The 13,930-nt window shown below is 52.8% G+C and overlaps 6 protein-coding genes across 6 annotated transcripts; 5 read left to right on the top strand and 1 right to left on the bottom strand.

Moving 5' to 3' along the window:
* Window positions 1–351: 351 nt before the first annotated feature.
* NECHADRAFT_5671 (uncharacterized protein) lies at window positions 352–1,158 on the top strand (the record flags this gene model as incomplete). Its single annotated transcript, XM_003052968.1, has 2 exons — window positions 352–519; window positions 631–1,158. Coding segments are annotated over 2 exons (696 nt in total), but the record flags the coding sequence as incomplete, so codon positions are not given.
* Window positions 1,159–2,918: 1,760 nt separating this feature from the next.
* On the top strand, window positions 2,919–4,753 carry NECHADRAFT_77597 (uncharacterized protein; the record flags this gene model as incomplete). Its single annotated transcript, XM_003052967.1, has 3 exons — window positions 2,919–3,939; window positions 3,993–4,348; window positions 4,403–4,753. The coding sequence occupies 3 exons, from the start codon at window positions 2,919–2,921 to the stop codon at window positions 4,751–4,753; spliced, it is 1,728 nt and encodes a 575-aa protein (XP_003053013.1).
* A 1,289-nt stretch (window positions 4,754–6,042) lies between these two features.
* NECHADRAFT_36127 (uncharacterized protein) lies at window positions 6,043–7,714 on the top strand (the record flags this gene model as incomplete). The annotated part of the gene is made up of 3 exons (XM_003052966.1): window positions 6,043–6,165; window positions 6,233–7,233; window positions 7,279–7,714. The coding sequence occupies 3 exons, from the start codon at window positions 6,043–6,045 to the stop codon at window positions 7,712–7,714; spliced, it is 1,560 nt and encodes a 519-aa protein (XP_003053012.1).
* Window positions 7,715–8,363: 649 nt separating this feature from the next.
* NECHADRAFT_67151 (uncharacterized protein) lies at window positions 8,364–9,524 on the top strand. Its single transcript, XM_003052965.1, has 6 exons — window positions 8,364–8,480; window positions 8,547–8,564; window positions 8,643–8,707; window positions 8,765–8,836; window positions 8,897–8,998; window positions 9,065–9,524. Exons 1-6 carry the CDS (start codon window positions 8,471–8,473, stop codon window positions 9,173–9,175), a joined length of 378 nt encoding a protein of 125 aa, XP_003053011.1. The 5' UTR covers window positions 8,364–8,470; the 3' UTR covers window positions 9,176–9,524.
* Window positions 9,525–10,120: 596 nt separating this feature from the next.
* On the bottom strand, window positions 10,121–11,510 carry NECHADRAFT_58907 (60S ribosomal protein L8). Its single transcript, XM_003052476.1, has 4 exons — window positions 11,456–11,510; window positions 11,113–11,184; window positions 10,552–11,061; window positions 10,121–10,499 (listed from the first exon to the last, which is right to left on the bottom strand). Exons 1-4 carry the CDS (start codon window positions 11,456–11,458, stop codon window positions 10,299–10,301), a joined length of 786 nt encoding a protein of 261 aa, XP_003052522.1. The 5' UTR covers window positions 11,459–11,510; the 3' UTR covers window positions 10,121–10,298.
* Window positions 11,511–11,757: 247 nt separating this feature from the next.
* NECHADRAFT_58905 (uncharacterized protein) lies at window positions 11,758–13,128 on the top strand. The gene has a single exon (XM_003052964.1). The coding sequence runs from the start codon at window positions 11,932–11,934 to the stop codon at window positions 13,096–13,098; it is 1,167 nt and encodes a 388-aa protein (XP_003053010.1). The 5' UTR covers window positions 11,758–11,931; the 3' UTR covers window positions 13,099–13,128.
* The last annotated feature ends 802 nt before the right edge of the window (window positions 13,129–13,930 follow it).

Below are 13,930 nucleotides of genomic sequence, written 5' to 3'. Positions count from 1 at the left end.
AATTCAACTTTCTTACTCTTACTTGCTGTGCCTTGGTGTTGTTGTTATTGTTGCTGATGTACTGAAACCGTAGTGCCCTTGTTGCAGGCGTAGTACGTACCCTGGTATGACGTGGGAGCTGTTGAGCTCCAGCTGCCAACGTTCACATGCCACACACGGCCTCAGCTCCATTGCTTTGCTTCTCCCTTGAATAATACTACTCCAACCACCAACCCTTCTCTCGCAACATCCATGCAGTCCGCGCCGTCGGACATATTTGGCCTAGCATGGTGAGTTGTCGCTCCAGAATTGGACAGACGGCTGCAAGCGACTGACACTTTACCTGCGCAGGATACCCTTCAAGAGACTGCCCGCATCGTCACGTCGAAGCCAGTCCAGCGTGCATTCGTCAATAGCGTGCTCCTGGTGTCTGGCGCTGTGATCCTCTTTTGTACAGCGGCCATTGCTTCGGCTCTCTTTTTCCAGAATTTTCTTCCTCATGAGGTGGTGACGATGCCTGTCCACCTCCAGTATGGGTATGTAGCCCAGCGCATAGCAATCAATTTCAAGTTGTGCTTCGCTGACATTGCTGGCCGCAGCTCCGGCGTTAACCCATATGGTATCGCATCACTCGAATTGCCGCCCATGAAGTCTCAGCAAGAATATGATGTATCGCTGAGCTTGACAATGCCGCGATCGAACCCGAATGTGGAGCGCGGCAACTTCATGATAAGCCTGCACATGCTCGACTCGAAACCCGATTTTGAGCTTCAGGCCAAGGCTGGACAGCACGCAGCCGAGCATGGTGGTTTTGGGACGACCAATATCCTCTTCAGCTCACGCAGGCCCGCCCTGTTCCCTTACGTGGATCCGTTCGTCTCTCTCGCGTCTCGCGTCCTCTTCTTGGCCTACCATCTATTTGCGCCTGGGTCAAGTTCGAGCACAATGATGATACCTCTAGCAGAAAGGGTGTGGTTCTCTAAGGGGTCCATGGTCCCAAAGTCGGCTTATATCGAGGTAGAGGCGGGGCAGACAATACAGATATACCATGCTGCACTGCAGCTTACAGCCCAGCTTCGCGGACTCCGCTGGCTGATGGTACACTATCGAATCTCCACTTTCATTGCCTTTACCTTTCTTTTCTGGATCTGCGAGATCATCTTTATGGCCGTGGCCTGGGGGATATGGACCCTTGCCGCTGGACCATCCCCTGAAGACGGTGATGGCAAGGCATGGCCACAGGGAGTCGAAGAAGACGAAGAAGAGACGGACCATCCAGAGACGTTTCCAACGTATGGGAAGCAACGGCCTCTCAAGTATGAGCCAGATGTCAAGCACGAGCTGGACCCTGAGCAGCCATTATCGGAGATTCCTCGCGCGGGAGCTGATGCCGATGATGAGGATGAGGGGAGCTTTGAAGAGGAGGAAGAGGAAGAAGAAGATGTGCAGCACAAGGACTCGGGAATTGGCACAAGCTATAGTGAGGAGGGCAGCTCGAGTATCCGTCGACGAGCATCGCGGAGTAGGATGGAGTAGGGAGAGAGGAGCTAGCTCTGGAGGGGATGTTGATGTATTTACTAGTGACACAACCGGATACCTTGGGTTCAGGGGGATAATTCTATTCTAATGGCGTTTCTAGAAGACGAAACATGTTGCAGCATACGATCATGGCATGTGTAAAGTTTACTTTTGAGTGGGTGCGTTTCTATGACGACGTGACAATTTGGTAAAGGACTGTGGTTATTGAGTTGACAGCTGGGAGGGGAATCATGGATAAACCATAAATGGCTGAAATGGCTCTTGTAGGTGATTCTCGGGCCAACTATTGAGAAATGTCCAATTATGATTATTTGTGATTGTTTACGTTGACTTTCCGAATTGGGAATTGATATGGTTCTGATTGAGGTGCCCGGACTCAGGGCTCTTGAGGCTGAAAGGCGGTCGAGGTACCCCCATCATTGACCCAAAGTCTCGAACACCTGGTTTTAGCTGAAACTACACCGCCTTGTCAGTTAAGACGGTACCTCGGCTGTCACTGAAAGGTACTTTCAAGCCATCGGGGATATCCTACCTGGACTGGGCACGTTTCACGGTAGCCAGCCTCCACTAATCTCGCAGCAGGCTTTCTTTCATGAGAGGGAGGGAGAGGGAGGAGATGACCCCTCTGAAGTGGCGGGCGCCCTGTCGTGACCCTCCATTACACAGTTCTGCGCTGTACCTGCTGTACAGTACCTGGTGGCCCAGCCCAGCCGCCAACACCCCCCGGTCCTGCCTGGGCTCATCTTGGAGCAATCGTGAACCTCCCTCTCCACTTCAATCGCACCGCAACGCACCGCCGCGAACAAAAGTCATCTCGTTCCTCCATTCTCGGTTCATCACCGCCGACTGGCTGGGCTGCGCTATCCTTTGCTCTGTGAAACTAGGTTCCTCTTGTCACTCTCCTCTTTTTGGCTGCTCGTCGATTCCAAACTGTCGTCGTCCAAAGAGACATGGCTCTCGACCATTGATCAGTCGCCCCCACAATCCTCCACCACCGCCGACCGCCAGCAACCTACCCATCCATCCATTGCTAGTACTTGCTATTCACTATTGCGGGCTAACTTTCAAACTACTGCGGCCACCTCCACCGCCGCCCGCTCGTTCCTCTCGACGCCTCCTCGAGTCACCTCCAGACCAAACCAAACCATCTCGACAAGGCTTGAGCTGAGCACACCAACTGTCTTGCTTGGCTACCATCGGCGAGCGACCGACCGCCTTTGCTGCTTGCTCCTCGCTTGCTTGCGCTGAGCTTACAGCAGCTCGCTCCTGTTCGGCCTCACCCGTCCCGTGTCGTGTCGTCTCTCGCTTCCGTTTCCGCTCCCGCCTCCGTCGTCCTCCTCGACCTCGCTCTCCGCCTCTCCTCATCCCGACCTTTGCTCCCCTAACCCGCTCCCGCCACGATGCCCTGCTTCAAGGGCATTGCGGTCAGCATCCATGCGAATGGAGCCCCGCTGCCAGAGCACGGCATGCAGAAGCAGTCTCGTCTTTCGCGGATCAGCACCTACATTCCCGTGCCCCAGCCTCAGCTGGCCGAGTCCAACAAGCCCGAGCCTGCAAAGTTCGCAATCTCAATCACCCTCCTCACCCCGGGTCTGCCTATTCCCTACTCGACCCCGAAGCCGAGCGAGGCCAACCCGTACCCAAAGCCTCAGTTTGTTGGGGGTATGAACCACGAGTCCCATGGCGAACGCGGCAAGTACTCGGGCGTCGTGAACCCCTATTATCCCATGACCAACTCGGACAACGAGACCATCGCTGCCTACATTTACTTTGACGGCCGAGCCAAGGAGGAGGTTGCTACTCTGCTACGACCGGGCGAGGAGACCTGGGTAAATAGCCGTTGGGTACAGGTTCCCGATTCGGAAGGGGGCGGCCTAGCTGAGCGCGAGTTCTTGTTCCGCGAGGTCGGCCTTGAGCGCTGGCTCAACGGTCTCGACCTGCAGGGACATGATGCTGCCGAAAAGCTAGAAAAGCGTCGTCAGAAGTTTGAGAAGCGTCGGCGACGACAACGGGCTCTTGAGGGCAACACTAGTGACAGCTCTACCCCTCGGAGGGACACACTACGCTACGGAGCTGACGACAAGTCGCCGATCGAGCCTGTCATCGACGATTCTGATTCCTGGTCCGACGATGACGACGAGCCGCCTGAGGCGACTGGACAGATCAAGGTCGCCATGTTCCGTGTCCTTGCCTCTGGTGAAATCAAGAAGGGCGAATACTCGCCTCAATTCGACGCCCATGATGGCGACGAAGATGACATGGGCAACAAGGGCAACGGAATCGATGCCGATGTCGAGCACACCACGAGTTTTGCCAAGCCAAAGACTCTTGACCCTAAGACGATCAGTACGCAGACGGTTACAGGTATCGATGGGCCAGATAAGCCATATGCCACTTTCACCTTTTTCTACCGGGGCGAACGTAAGTATCACAGACACTCATTTTTGACTTCGTAGACAGCTGACACTGTATAGGGCAATTGCAAAAGATCGGTGTTCTGCAGTCTTCGAAGAATCCTCAGACGACACCTGGCTCAGCCAAGCGACGGTCTGGCCAACTCGACTTTTCCAACTTGGGTCCTCTGAAGGCCGGAGGTACCGTTGGTTTCTCGGCTTTCCGCGACCAGGCCACCGAGGCATCGAGACGGCGCAAGGCGAGGAAGAAGAGCAATGGAAACATTGCCGACGACAGTGATGACGACGACGACGACGATTCTGACGAAGTCTTGGCCAAGATGGAAGAAGTGGATGATAAGGACATCCATACCAAACTTGCGCCAGAAGATGTCAAGTTCCAGGGCGAGCTTGCCGAGGGCGTGGATCGTATTCACGTAAGTTCTCTTGCTGGCGTGTTCTGCCAGAGCCGAGACTAACAACAGCAACAGCTTAAGAGGGCACATTCAGCGGACCCAGACGGCAAGGCGACTCCCGAGTCTTCACAAACCCCCAATCCCGCAGGGGCATCTGCCTCCCAAACATCCACGACAGGGGCATCTCCTCTCAACAACTACTTAGCCAACGCGGCCGGCTTCGACACGCCCAGCGAGTCAATTCTTCAGAGCCCACTCAAGAAGTATCGACCCAGTGTGGACTACACGGCCGATGGTACAAATCTGACGGCTACGCAAAACCTGAGTGCTGCGTTGGACTCGGTTGTCGGTGGCGGTTCTGGATCGGGAACACCGTCGACGGCTGAGGTGCATAAACCAAAGGCCGAAGAGGAGGAAGAGCTGTGAAGGAGCGAGTCTTTCGTCTTTTAGACTGATTTTTACTTATACAGCGTCCCTTTCGGCAGATGGCCTAACACCAAAATAAATCAGGAACTATGACCAGGGGGCGGGCCAAGCACAGGAGGGAAGGCTGGCGTTGGGTGTCGATGTGAATGGTATATGATAGATACAGACGACTGGCGGGCTATGGCATCGAGCAAAAACTGTGGACAAAGGGAGGCCCTCTCGGACGGGAATATTGTGGCACTCGTCCACAAAGACAGGACTGGTCGGACTGGCGTGGCTTGTTACTCCAGTGTTGAGGGGGGACAAGGCTTGTTTTGTATCGAGGCTTTGATTGTGCATCTTTGCAGGGAACCAAAGGCTCTTGATGTCTGTGGCATTGGGAACTAGAGGCTGGAGGATCGAACAGGCCGAGCTCTCGAGCCCGCCAGGTACCATGGTTTTTGTGTAACAGAGACATGTAGATAGTATGCTGCTTGTTCAGACAGGATATGAATCAGGTACTAACCTACCTTTACCTTGGCGCCACGATTTTCCTAATTGAGTGTGAGGGACGTTAACCGACTTGACATGGATGACGATGGTGTTGACGTAACGAGTCTTGCTTGAGCATGCACTGCGTGCTGTATCGACACCTGAAGTCCTGAACATCAAGAGGGCTGCAAACTCCTCTTGGGCATGAAGGTCAAGTTTGTAGAAAGTATAGTAAAATAGTCAAGGCTATAATAAAAGGGATACTTCAGAGCTCTCTTATCCATTTCTTACAACACTTTATCGACTATCTATAAGGGAGGATTATCATAGGTACTGGTCTGTCTTTTTTCCTCAAACAGGGTGACAACCTGCATAACCATCTCCCCATCCGCATGCATGGTACGTGTGATGGCCTTGGCACTGCTACCGCCTTTCTGGATCTGTTTTCTGTGACGAACCATCCCCTTTGTTAGCAAACATGTCTCATTCAGGCGGTCAATTTGGCCTGTACAGGAGGCTTACATCCCTGGAGGCCTTGCCTGAAAGGGCAAGCCGCTGACTCTACGCCGTACGCGTACACATAGGAGTATGCAGCTTTTATCCAACGCACCTCGGGACAATATGACCCCGCATCCATGGGATACGACGACAATGAGGAGTGTAGATTCGATCCTCCAGATTGGAGAGCTCTGCGGGGATGGATATATAAGCCAGAGATATCTGAGGGCTTTTAAATGGGCTTGACGACATGCGTTCATCAATTGAGTCTTCTTGAATGAAGTTATACCGACGACGACATGGCACAAGAACAAGAAACGATGGCCACAGCTGAGAATCCCTTGACTGAAGAGCTTGCCAAATTTGTCAAGGAGAAGCTGGATGAGTGGAAGGTTCCTGGCATCTCGGTTGGAGTCATTGACAAAGATCAAGTGTTCACAGCGGTGCGTGTCTACTCCTAGAATAGAAGTGAAGCCTGTGCCACTAACATTAACATTCAACTCGCAAAAGGGCTACGGCACTGCAACACTCCCAGATACACCAGCCACACCTGAAACACTCTGGTACGCTGGGTCTACGACAAAGGCATTCACAGGAGCCGTCATTGCGCAGCTCATCCACTCAAAAAAGTATCCCGTCCTGGAGAAGGGATGGCAGACGACCATCAGCTCTATTCTCAGAGAGGACTTTGTCCTACAGGATGAGTGGGCTACGAACCACCTTACCCTCGAAGACGCGGTTTCTCATCGCACGGGGATGCCGAGGCATGACCAGTCGGCGATGAGACTCTTGGATGATGGAGATGGGGGCAAGAGACATGCTACTGTGAAGGACGTCACGCGCAACTTGAGGAACCTGCGTCTGTCTGAGGAGCCGCGCGTCAAGTTTCAGTACTGTAACTTGATGTACGGGGTCCTGTCGCACGTCGTCGAGACGGTCACGGGGAAACCCCTCGGCGAGGTGATGCGCGAGCTCATATTTGAACCCTTAGGCATGAACTCGACATATCTATCCCTAGATGATGCAAGAGCGAGCCCGAAACACCTCTCAGCGGGATACTACTGGGATGAAAAGGCTGAAAAGTATGTTCTCGTGGAGGACGTTTCCGTGATTGAGCATGGCGGTGCGGGAGCCATCATCTCCAACACAGAGGACTATACCAAGTGGGCAAGGTGTATGCTGCGAGGCACGACTCCCTTTTCCGCCGCTGTCCACAAGGATATCCGCACGCCGCGAATCATCCAGAGCATGCCTCAAGACGGAAAGGATGTGACCACGTATGCGCTGGGCTGGGATCGGGTGCTGTATCATGGCCACCTCTTGTACAGCCACGGCGGAGGCATGATGGCTGCTGGGAGCACAGTCATCTGGTTGCCCGACGACAAGCTTGGGCTCGTGGCGTTTGGGAACACGTCGATAACTTCCAACGCTGTCATTGACACGGTGCTGTACAAGCTCCTTGATGAGAAGCTGGGCATCGCGCCTGAGAAGCGAACGGACGCAGCTAAAGGGTATGTATGCCTTGACATTTGATAACAGACACTGACCAGGTACAGGTGGCGTTCATTGATTGATCATTTCATTCAAAGCTACGACAAGTCTATGGATAATCTATTTCCCAAGAGGCCTAGCCCTCCTATCTCATCGCCGGTGAGCGTCAAAGACCTCGCAGGGAAATACTACGACCCCGGGTACAAGACGATTGAGCTACGGGCGGAGCCACATCCCGACAAGCAGGACGAGGAGATCCTTGTGGCCGAGCGCGACGACGCGACGTGGCGGATCCATATGAAGCTGCACCACGTCTCGGGCGCCTGGTGGATCATGTATGCCACCGAGATGGGCAGCCCGAACCTGTTCCGCGAGTGCGAGCAGGTCGAGTTCAAGATCGGACACGACGGTAAGGCCACGGCGCTCGAGGTGGACTTTTACTCCCTGATTGGGAACCAGCATGAGGGCAAGGTCGTCTTCAACAGAGTGGAAGAATCATAGTACCTAGACTTTGAGGCGCCAATGTTAGCAAGACTGCTTCTAGCACCAGGTGAAAATGTGAAGAGTGTAAAGATGGGAAACATGTCAGACTGTTGAGCTTGATAATTTTGAAATCAACATGGTGATTCAGTTGGCCGTTCTTAATGGAAGAGTTTGTCATCATGAAGAGGGTTTGGTGTGTAGGACAAGGCGGGAGAGCTGCCGTGTCGTGGCTGTGAAACGTACCTTGCAAGTTATTCGTAGACATTGCGTTCAAGTCCATGAACTAGAGTCAGACCATGCACTGTAGCAAATCAGAGCCATCCTCACTTGAGGCTTCCCTTGTCGAGACAGCAAATCGCTGACTGTGATTGTTGGCAGTCTGTGGTTTGTTGTAGACAGAACAAGAATTTTCTTGCAGCGCGCGCCTCAATTTATTCCACAGCCGAGCAGGGGTAATATCCGCCTAACCAAGCTCCATCCCGCCATTTATGCCTGTAACGGGGCCGCACTGTGCCGACCCAGCCCCGACGCCGCAGAATCGGGCACGTTTCCATGGCAGCAGCACCAACGGGTAGGTTGACGTGTGTGCCCAATCTGCACTGTGCCCCCTCCCCTCAACCCCACCATCCACCATCGATCTCATCTCCGTTTGCTGCGTCGTCCTCCCCCTCAGGCAGACTTTGCGACAAACCCAACCATCTTCTCCCTCGTCATCTTCCCTTTCCAAACACACATAGCGATATACCCAGACCAGAAAGGTCTCCAGATTTCAAAATGGCCAACAGTGAGTTCTCGGAATGCCTTGCTGAGAGTGTCATGGGAAAGAAACTAACCGCGCACAACTTGCCAGACTTTGAGGAAGTCGCCAGTATGTCCAGACACCCTGCGAGCTCAGCCGCGAGCGAGCAAGTACGTGCCTTTGCGAGTCGCTAATACATTCCGACAGAGCAGTTCATCGAGTTCTACTATAACACGTTCGATTCCGACCGCAAGGCTCTTGCTGCCCTCTACGTACGTGATGCCATATTGTGGCCGCCTTGCTTCATAGCTTACTGACAAGTTGAATAGCGCCCCGAGTCTATGCTGACTTTCGAGTCTGCTTCCGTCCTCGGTGCCGAGCCCATTATCGAGAAGTTGACCGTATGCAACACTGCCCCGGTCGAAATTTAGCACGGCCCTTGCTGACTACGTACAAACCAGTCTCTCCCCTTCGAGAAGGTCAAGCACCAGGTCAACACCCTCGATGCCCAGCCCTCCAACGGTGAGGGTGGCATCATCATCCTCATCACCGGTGCCCTCCTGGTATGATATACACAATTGTCTGACCGCGCTTCGGAGCACCTCTTGTGGACTAACAACCCTTTATAGGTCGACGAGGAGCAGCGCCCCATGAACTTCAGCCAGTCCTTCCAGCTGGCCCGCGATGCTGGTGGCAATTACTTTGTCTACAACGACATCTTCAAGCTCGTCTTCGGTTAAGCTAGTCAAAACGAACGACAAACTCCGGCGCCTTTTTTGTTGAGGGGGAGGAGAAAGCGAGTTTAAACAAAGACACACCAAGTGGGGCGACGACAAGAGGAGCAAATTAAAGCAGCGATGGCGATTCAAAGACGGGCTTTTTCCTTTTGACGATCTGAATGAATTTTAGAGCACGGGGATGTGGGAAAGAAACAAGGGGCGGGGGAATGCATGCTGGGGTCTTTGACTGAGAAATTGGTCTTCCAACACGTCTTTTGTTCAATTCGAGACGGTGCAAGATGTACCGAGCTCAGCTTTAGACCTTGTCAACAAGCAGTAACAACAAAAAAAATGACTTGCATATTGCGTGAAGAGAGGAGACAATGCGGTTTCTTGCTGGCATTAAATGTTTGATTGGCTCTCGTCAACAGCTCGCTTGGAGGCATGGCATCAGCAGGGGTAATACATTGACGCACGTGTGCTTAGAGACTGCTGTAGCATAATCTTGGGACCGTCTAGTAATGTTCTCTTCTCTCCCTCTAGCTGTCAGAAGAAAGCTAACGGAGACATTGTTTGGTTATGAGCTACTTGGGAATCAAAGCTGGCGCTGAGATCTGACCGCAACTCAGTCAGTACAAACAAAGGCGGTCAGAGAAGAAACACATTTTCTAGTCATTTGCCTTGCTCAAGAAGCGAACCAAAGCCCAATTGGCTTGATACCAATCACATCTAACTATCATGGCTATCAAATATCATCAGGACATGATGTGTGTCACATTACGAGTGGGTGTTGAGTTTCCACTGTGATCATGGCTGCTTATGCCCAACAAGCCTATGTGCCTAATGATTAGAATCTGGCCAGGGCCTGGGCAATGGGTCATGCCCTGGCAATTGCTCTCGCTACGATTCGATGGATGGCAATGAGTCGTGGGCCAATGAAACTTCACTTTGACATGCAAGTCTTATCCAAGAGCAAGCTCATCATCTATTTTTTGAGGTCCAGAACCGGCCCCACAGGTCACTGCGAGTGGGATGGGACAAAACGTAACCCGAGAAAAATTCATTCATTTTCCATGCCCTGAACCGTGCAACACCGTTTGATCCCAGAATCGCAATGCATTGTGAGGGGTATTAAGAAAAAGCCTTAGATCTTGGTAGCAGCCTCGAGAGCCTTCTGCTTCTTCTCAATCCGCTTCTGGGCCTTGGCGCCCATGATACCACCACCCCACTGTCGGCGGGCCTGGTCGTGCTTCTCAAGGTAACCATCCTTGACAGCGGAGACGAGCTTGGAGAGCTCGTTCTTGTCCTCGGAGCGGACCTCGGTGATGGCGAGGACAGCAGCGGTCTGAAGCATGTTAGAAAAAGTTCGATCGATACCTGTCGATGTCTTGACATACCTTCTTGTGGACAACAGTGCCGAGACGGGCCTTACCCTTGACAATGGCGTAAGGGATACCCATCTTCTTGCACAGAGAGGGAAGGAAGACGACGAGCTCAATGGGCTCAACGTCGTTGGGGATGAGGACGAGAGAAGCCTTCTTGTTCTCAATCAGGCCAACGACGTGGTTGAGACCGTACTTGACGGTGTAGGGCTTCTTGGAGACATCCTCCTTCTTCTTGCCCTCCTTGACGGCGGTAGCCTCCTGGAGGAGACGCTCCTTCTTCTCGGCCTTGGTCTCAGGTCGGTACTTGTTGAGGAGCTTGAAAGCCTGGGCGGCGGTGTTGCGGTCGAGGACGTGCTGGAACTGGGCGAGAGCAGGGGGAACCTTCAGGCGCATCTGAAGGATCTTCTTCTGTCGCTGGAGGCGGACATACTCGGGCCACTTGACCATGCGGGAGACATTTCGCTTGGGCTGGATGTCCTGGCCGACACCGTAGCTGCGGGGTCGCTTCTCGAGGAGAGGGTTCTAATGATTGTCAGCGACCGACGATCCTGAACAGAAGACAAATTTACTAACCTTGGGGGCCTTGCGACCAGCCTTACCCTGAGGGAAAGGGGCGGGAGCGACCTTCTTGCCGGACTTGGGAGGCTGTCATTGAGAAAAGAAGATCAGCAAGGCGTTCAAGCCAAAAAAGGTCTTCTCTGAACTCTAACGAGAGCAGATCGTGGCATCTCTGCGCACGCCTGCATCTCCAGCCAAGTCTTCACCTGCTCGACACCGGTCAAGGTAGAAGAGCAGGCGGAATACCGACAGTCAAAATCGCGAGGAGCGACGACTGCGGCTTCAATTGTGCGCGAAGCACATTTGACTCACAAAACTGTGGCCATTAGAGTCCAGGTGTGTTGTTTCATGTACTCACCATCTTGGATCTGTGGGTTAGTTGCTCGTGGGTTGAAGAGCAAAGTCCGGGATGGCGATGAGGGATGGTTTTCAAAGGAAGAAAAGGCACGAAAAGATTTTGGTGTTGAATTAATTAGGGCTTCCTGCCGTGAAAAATCAGGGCCCACTTCTTGCTCCACTTGGAGGGGCTGGAGCCGAATCCATTTTTGTGATCGGTGCACGTGACTAAAGCTTTTACAATGCAGCCCGAGTCATCGCCGCGAGTCAAAGGCCATATACCAGAGAAAGTGAGAAATGGGAGCCTAGATTCGTAAATACATCATCGACAATAAAATTGAGCATCGCTATAACCCCAACGAACTTTGAGAGGAAAATATTCACTCGCCTTCCGATATCCGGTCTTGAAATCCCCAGATCTTGCGTCAGAGGGGCAAATCTCAGATCTCCAGTCTTCTCAGACACTTTTAGCAAAATCACGTTAACCAAGAAGATAAAATGCCGCCTACGCCTTGCAACCGGTGTCAGAATAACAGGGCCGTCGTAAAGCGGCCCAAGAACCACCACAAGCTATGCCGAGAGTGCTTCCTCAGAGTCTTTGAGGATGAAGTACACCACACAATCACCTCCTCTCAACTGTTCTTCAGAGGAGAGAGGGTTGCCATCGGGGCCTCGGGTGGAAAGGATTCGACAGTCTTGGCCTCTGTGATGAAAACTTTGAACGAACGGCACGATTACGGACTGGACCTGGTACTTTTGAGTGTTGACGAAGGTATCAAGGGATACCGAGACGATTCACTCGAAACAGTTAAGCGGAATGCCGTTCAATACGACATGCCCTTGGAGATTGTGGGCTACGGCGAGCTTTACGGATGGACTATGGACCAGGTTGTCGAGACCATCGGGAAGAAGGGGAACTGCACCTACTGTGGTGTATTTCGACGACAAGCCCTGGATCGAGGGGCAAAGAAGCTGGCCATCAAGCACGTCGTGACAGGTCACAACGCAGACGACATCGCCGAGACTGTTCTCATGAACCTTCTTCGAGGAGATTTACCGCGTTTAGCTCGAAGCACCAGTATCGTCACTGGCGATTCCAACAGCGACGTGAAGAGGAGCAAGCCTCTCAAGTACGCATACGAAAAGGAGATTGTGCTCTACGCCCACCACAAGAAGCTGGATTACTTTAGCACTGAGTGCATATACAGTCCAGAGGCCTTCCGTGGGACGGCTCGAGGCCTCATCAAGAATCTTGAAAAGGTTCGGCCAAGTGCAATCTTGGACATTGTCAGAAGTGGGGAAGACATGGCCCGGCTCACACCAGAGAAGAACCGGGGGGCATGTGCCTGCGACGAAGGCGAAGGAATTGGAGGCTGCGGATCAGCCAACGGACGCACCTCTGGCAACGAGATGGCCGAGGTTGAAGCCAGCTTGAAGAAGAAGAAGGCCAACCACACGGCCCTGGAGACAGAGATCACAGCCAACGGAACTCCCAAGGAGGAGGCAGTGGCCTTGCCAGTAAGGACTAGACGGCAGAAGGAGGCTACACCATTGCAGACTCTGGGCAAGTGTGTCAAGTGCGGATACATGTCAAGTCAGACAATGTGCCAGGCTTGCACACTGCTTGAGAACCTGAATAAGAACAGAGCAGAGATAGCCATATAATAAGATACCCCTGCTGCGGACAGCAAACTCAAGCATTTGTTCACAGTGCACCGTAGGGGACAAAGTCTAATGATTGTTTGATGTTCTCTTTCATTTCTTTCTCCTATCCATTCATCTCTTTCCCCTGGCCTGATGCCCCTCTGCTCTTTCATGTTGTATATGTACATTTGCTGGCTTGCGGCACTTTGACGATTCGCATCGGCTGTCGTGCCGTTCTCTAAGCGTAGCGTTTTTCCAACTATTGTCTCTAGTTAGTATCTATTAACAGAATGCTGTGATTCAATGGCACTCACCTTCCAAGGGTTGTTCAACTCGAACCCTATGGGTGCCACTGCTTTGTCCGTCTGTCCTCGCAAGGTTCCTGTAAGTCGGCGGTCACGCTCCATCACTAATAGCGCTTGGTCAGTATCCAGATGGTCAATCGCAAGTTCGTTCGAGGTGTATCATACTTTGCTGCAGAGACAATTAGCATCAACCCAACACTTTCGGCAACAGACAACCTACCTTGTCCCACTGGTCCACGGAGTAACGGGGTCGCTTGCCCTCGTTCTGCCAAGTCTTGATGACGGCAAGACCGGTACCAGAGATACCGAACATCTATCACTCAATGAGCTTCCATATTCTCGTGTCGCAGGGCCGAAGTGGACGTACGCCAATCATGATGGCGTAGGGAAGAAGGGTCTCGAAGGGGACGGGCATGGTCGCGTCGGTGCTGCCTGGGCAGACTTGAAAGTATCCGTTGGGTTTCTCTTCGAAGGAGGAATCGAATTGACTAGGTCTGGCCTGTCGTCCGGGTCAGTCGCGGTGGTCGTAGGTCTTCCGAGCGGCCGGG

This window comes from Fusarium vanettenii, assembly GCF_000151355.1.
Source record: "Fusarium vanettenii 77-13-4 chromosome 3 genomic scaffold NECHAsca_2_chr3_3_0, whole genome shotgun sequence".
Taxonomy (NCBI): Eukaryota; Fungi; Ascomycota; class Sordariomycetes; order Hypocreales; family Nectriaceae; genus Fusarium; species Fusarium vanettenii.
The sequence above is the reverse complement of the archived record's forward strand: the minus strand, read 5'-3'. Positions and strand labels throughout refer to the sequence as shown.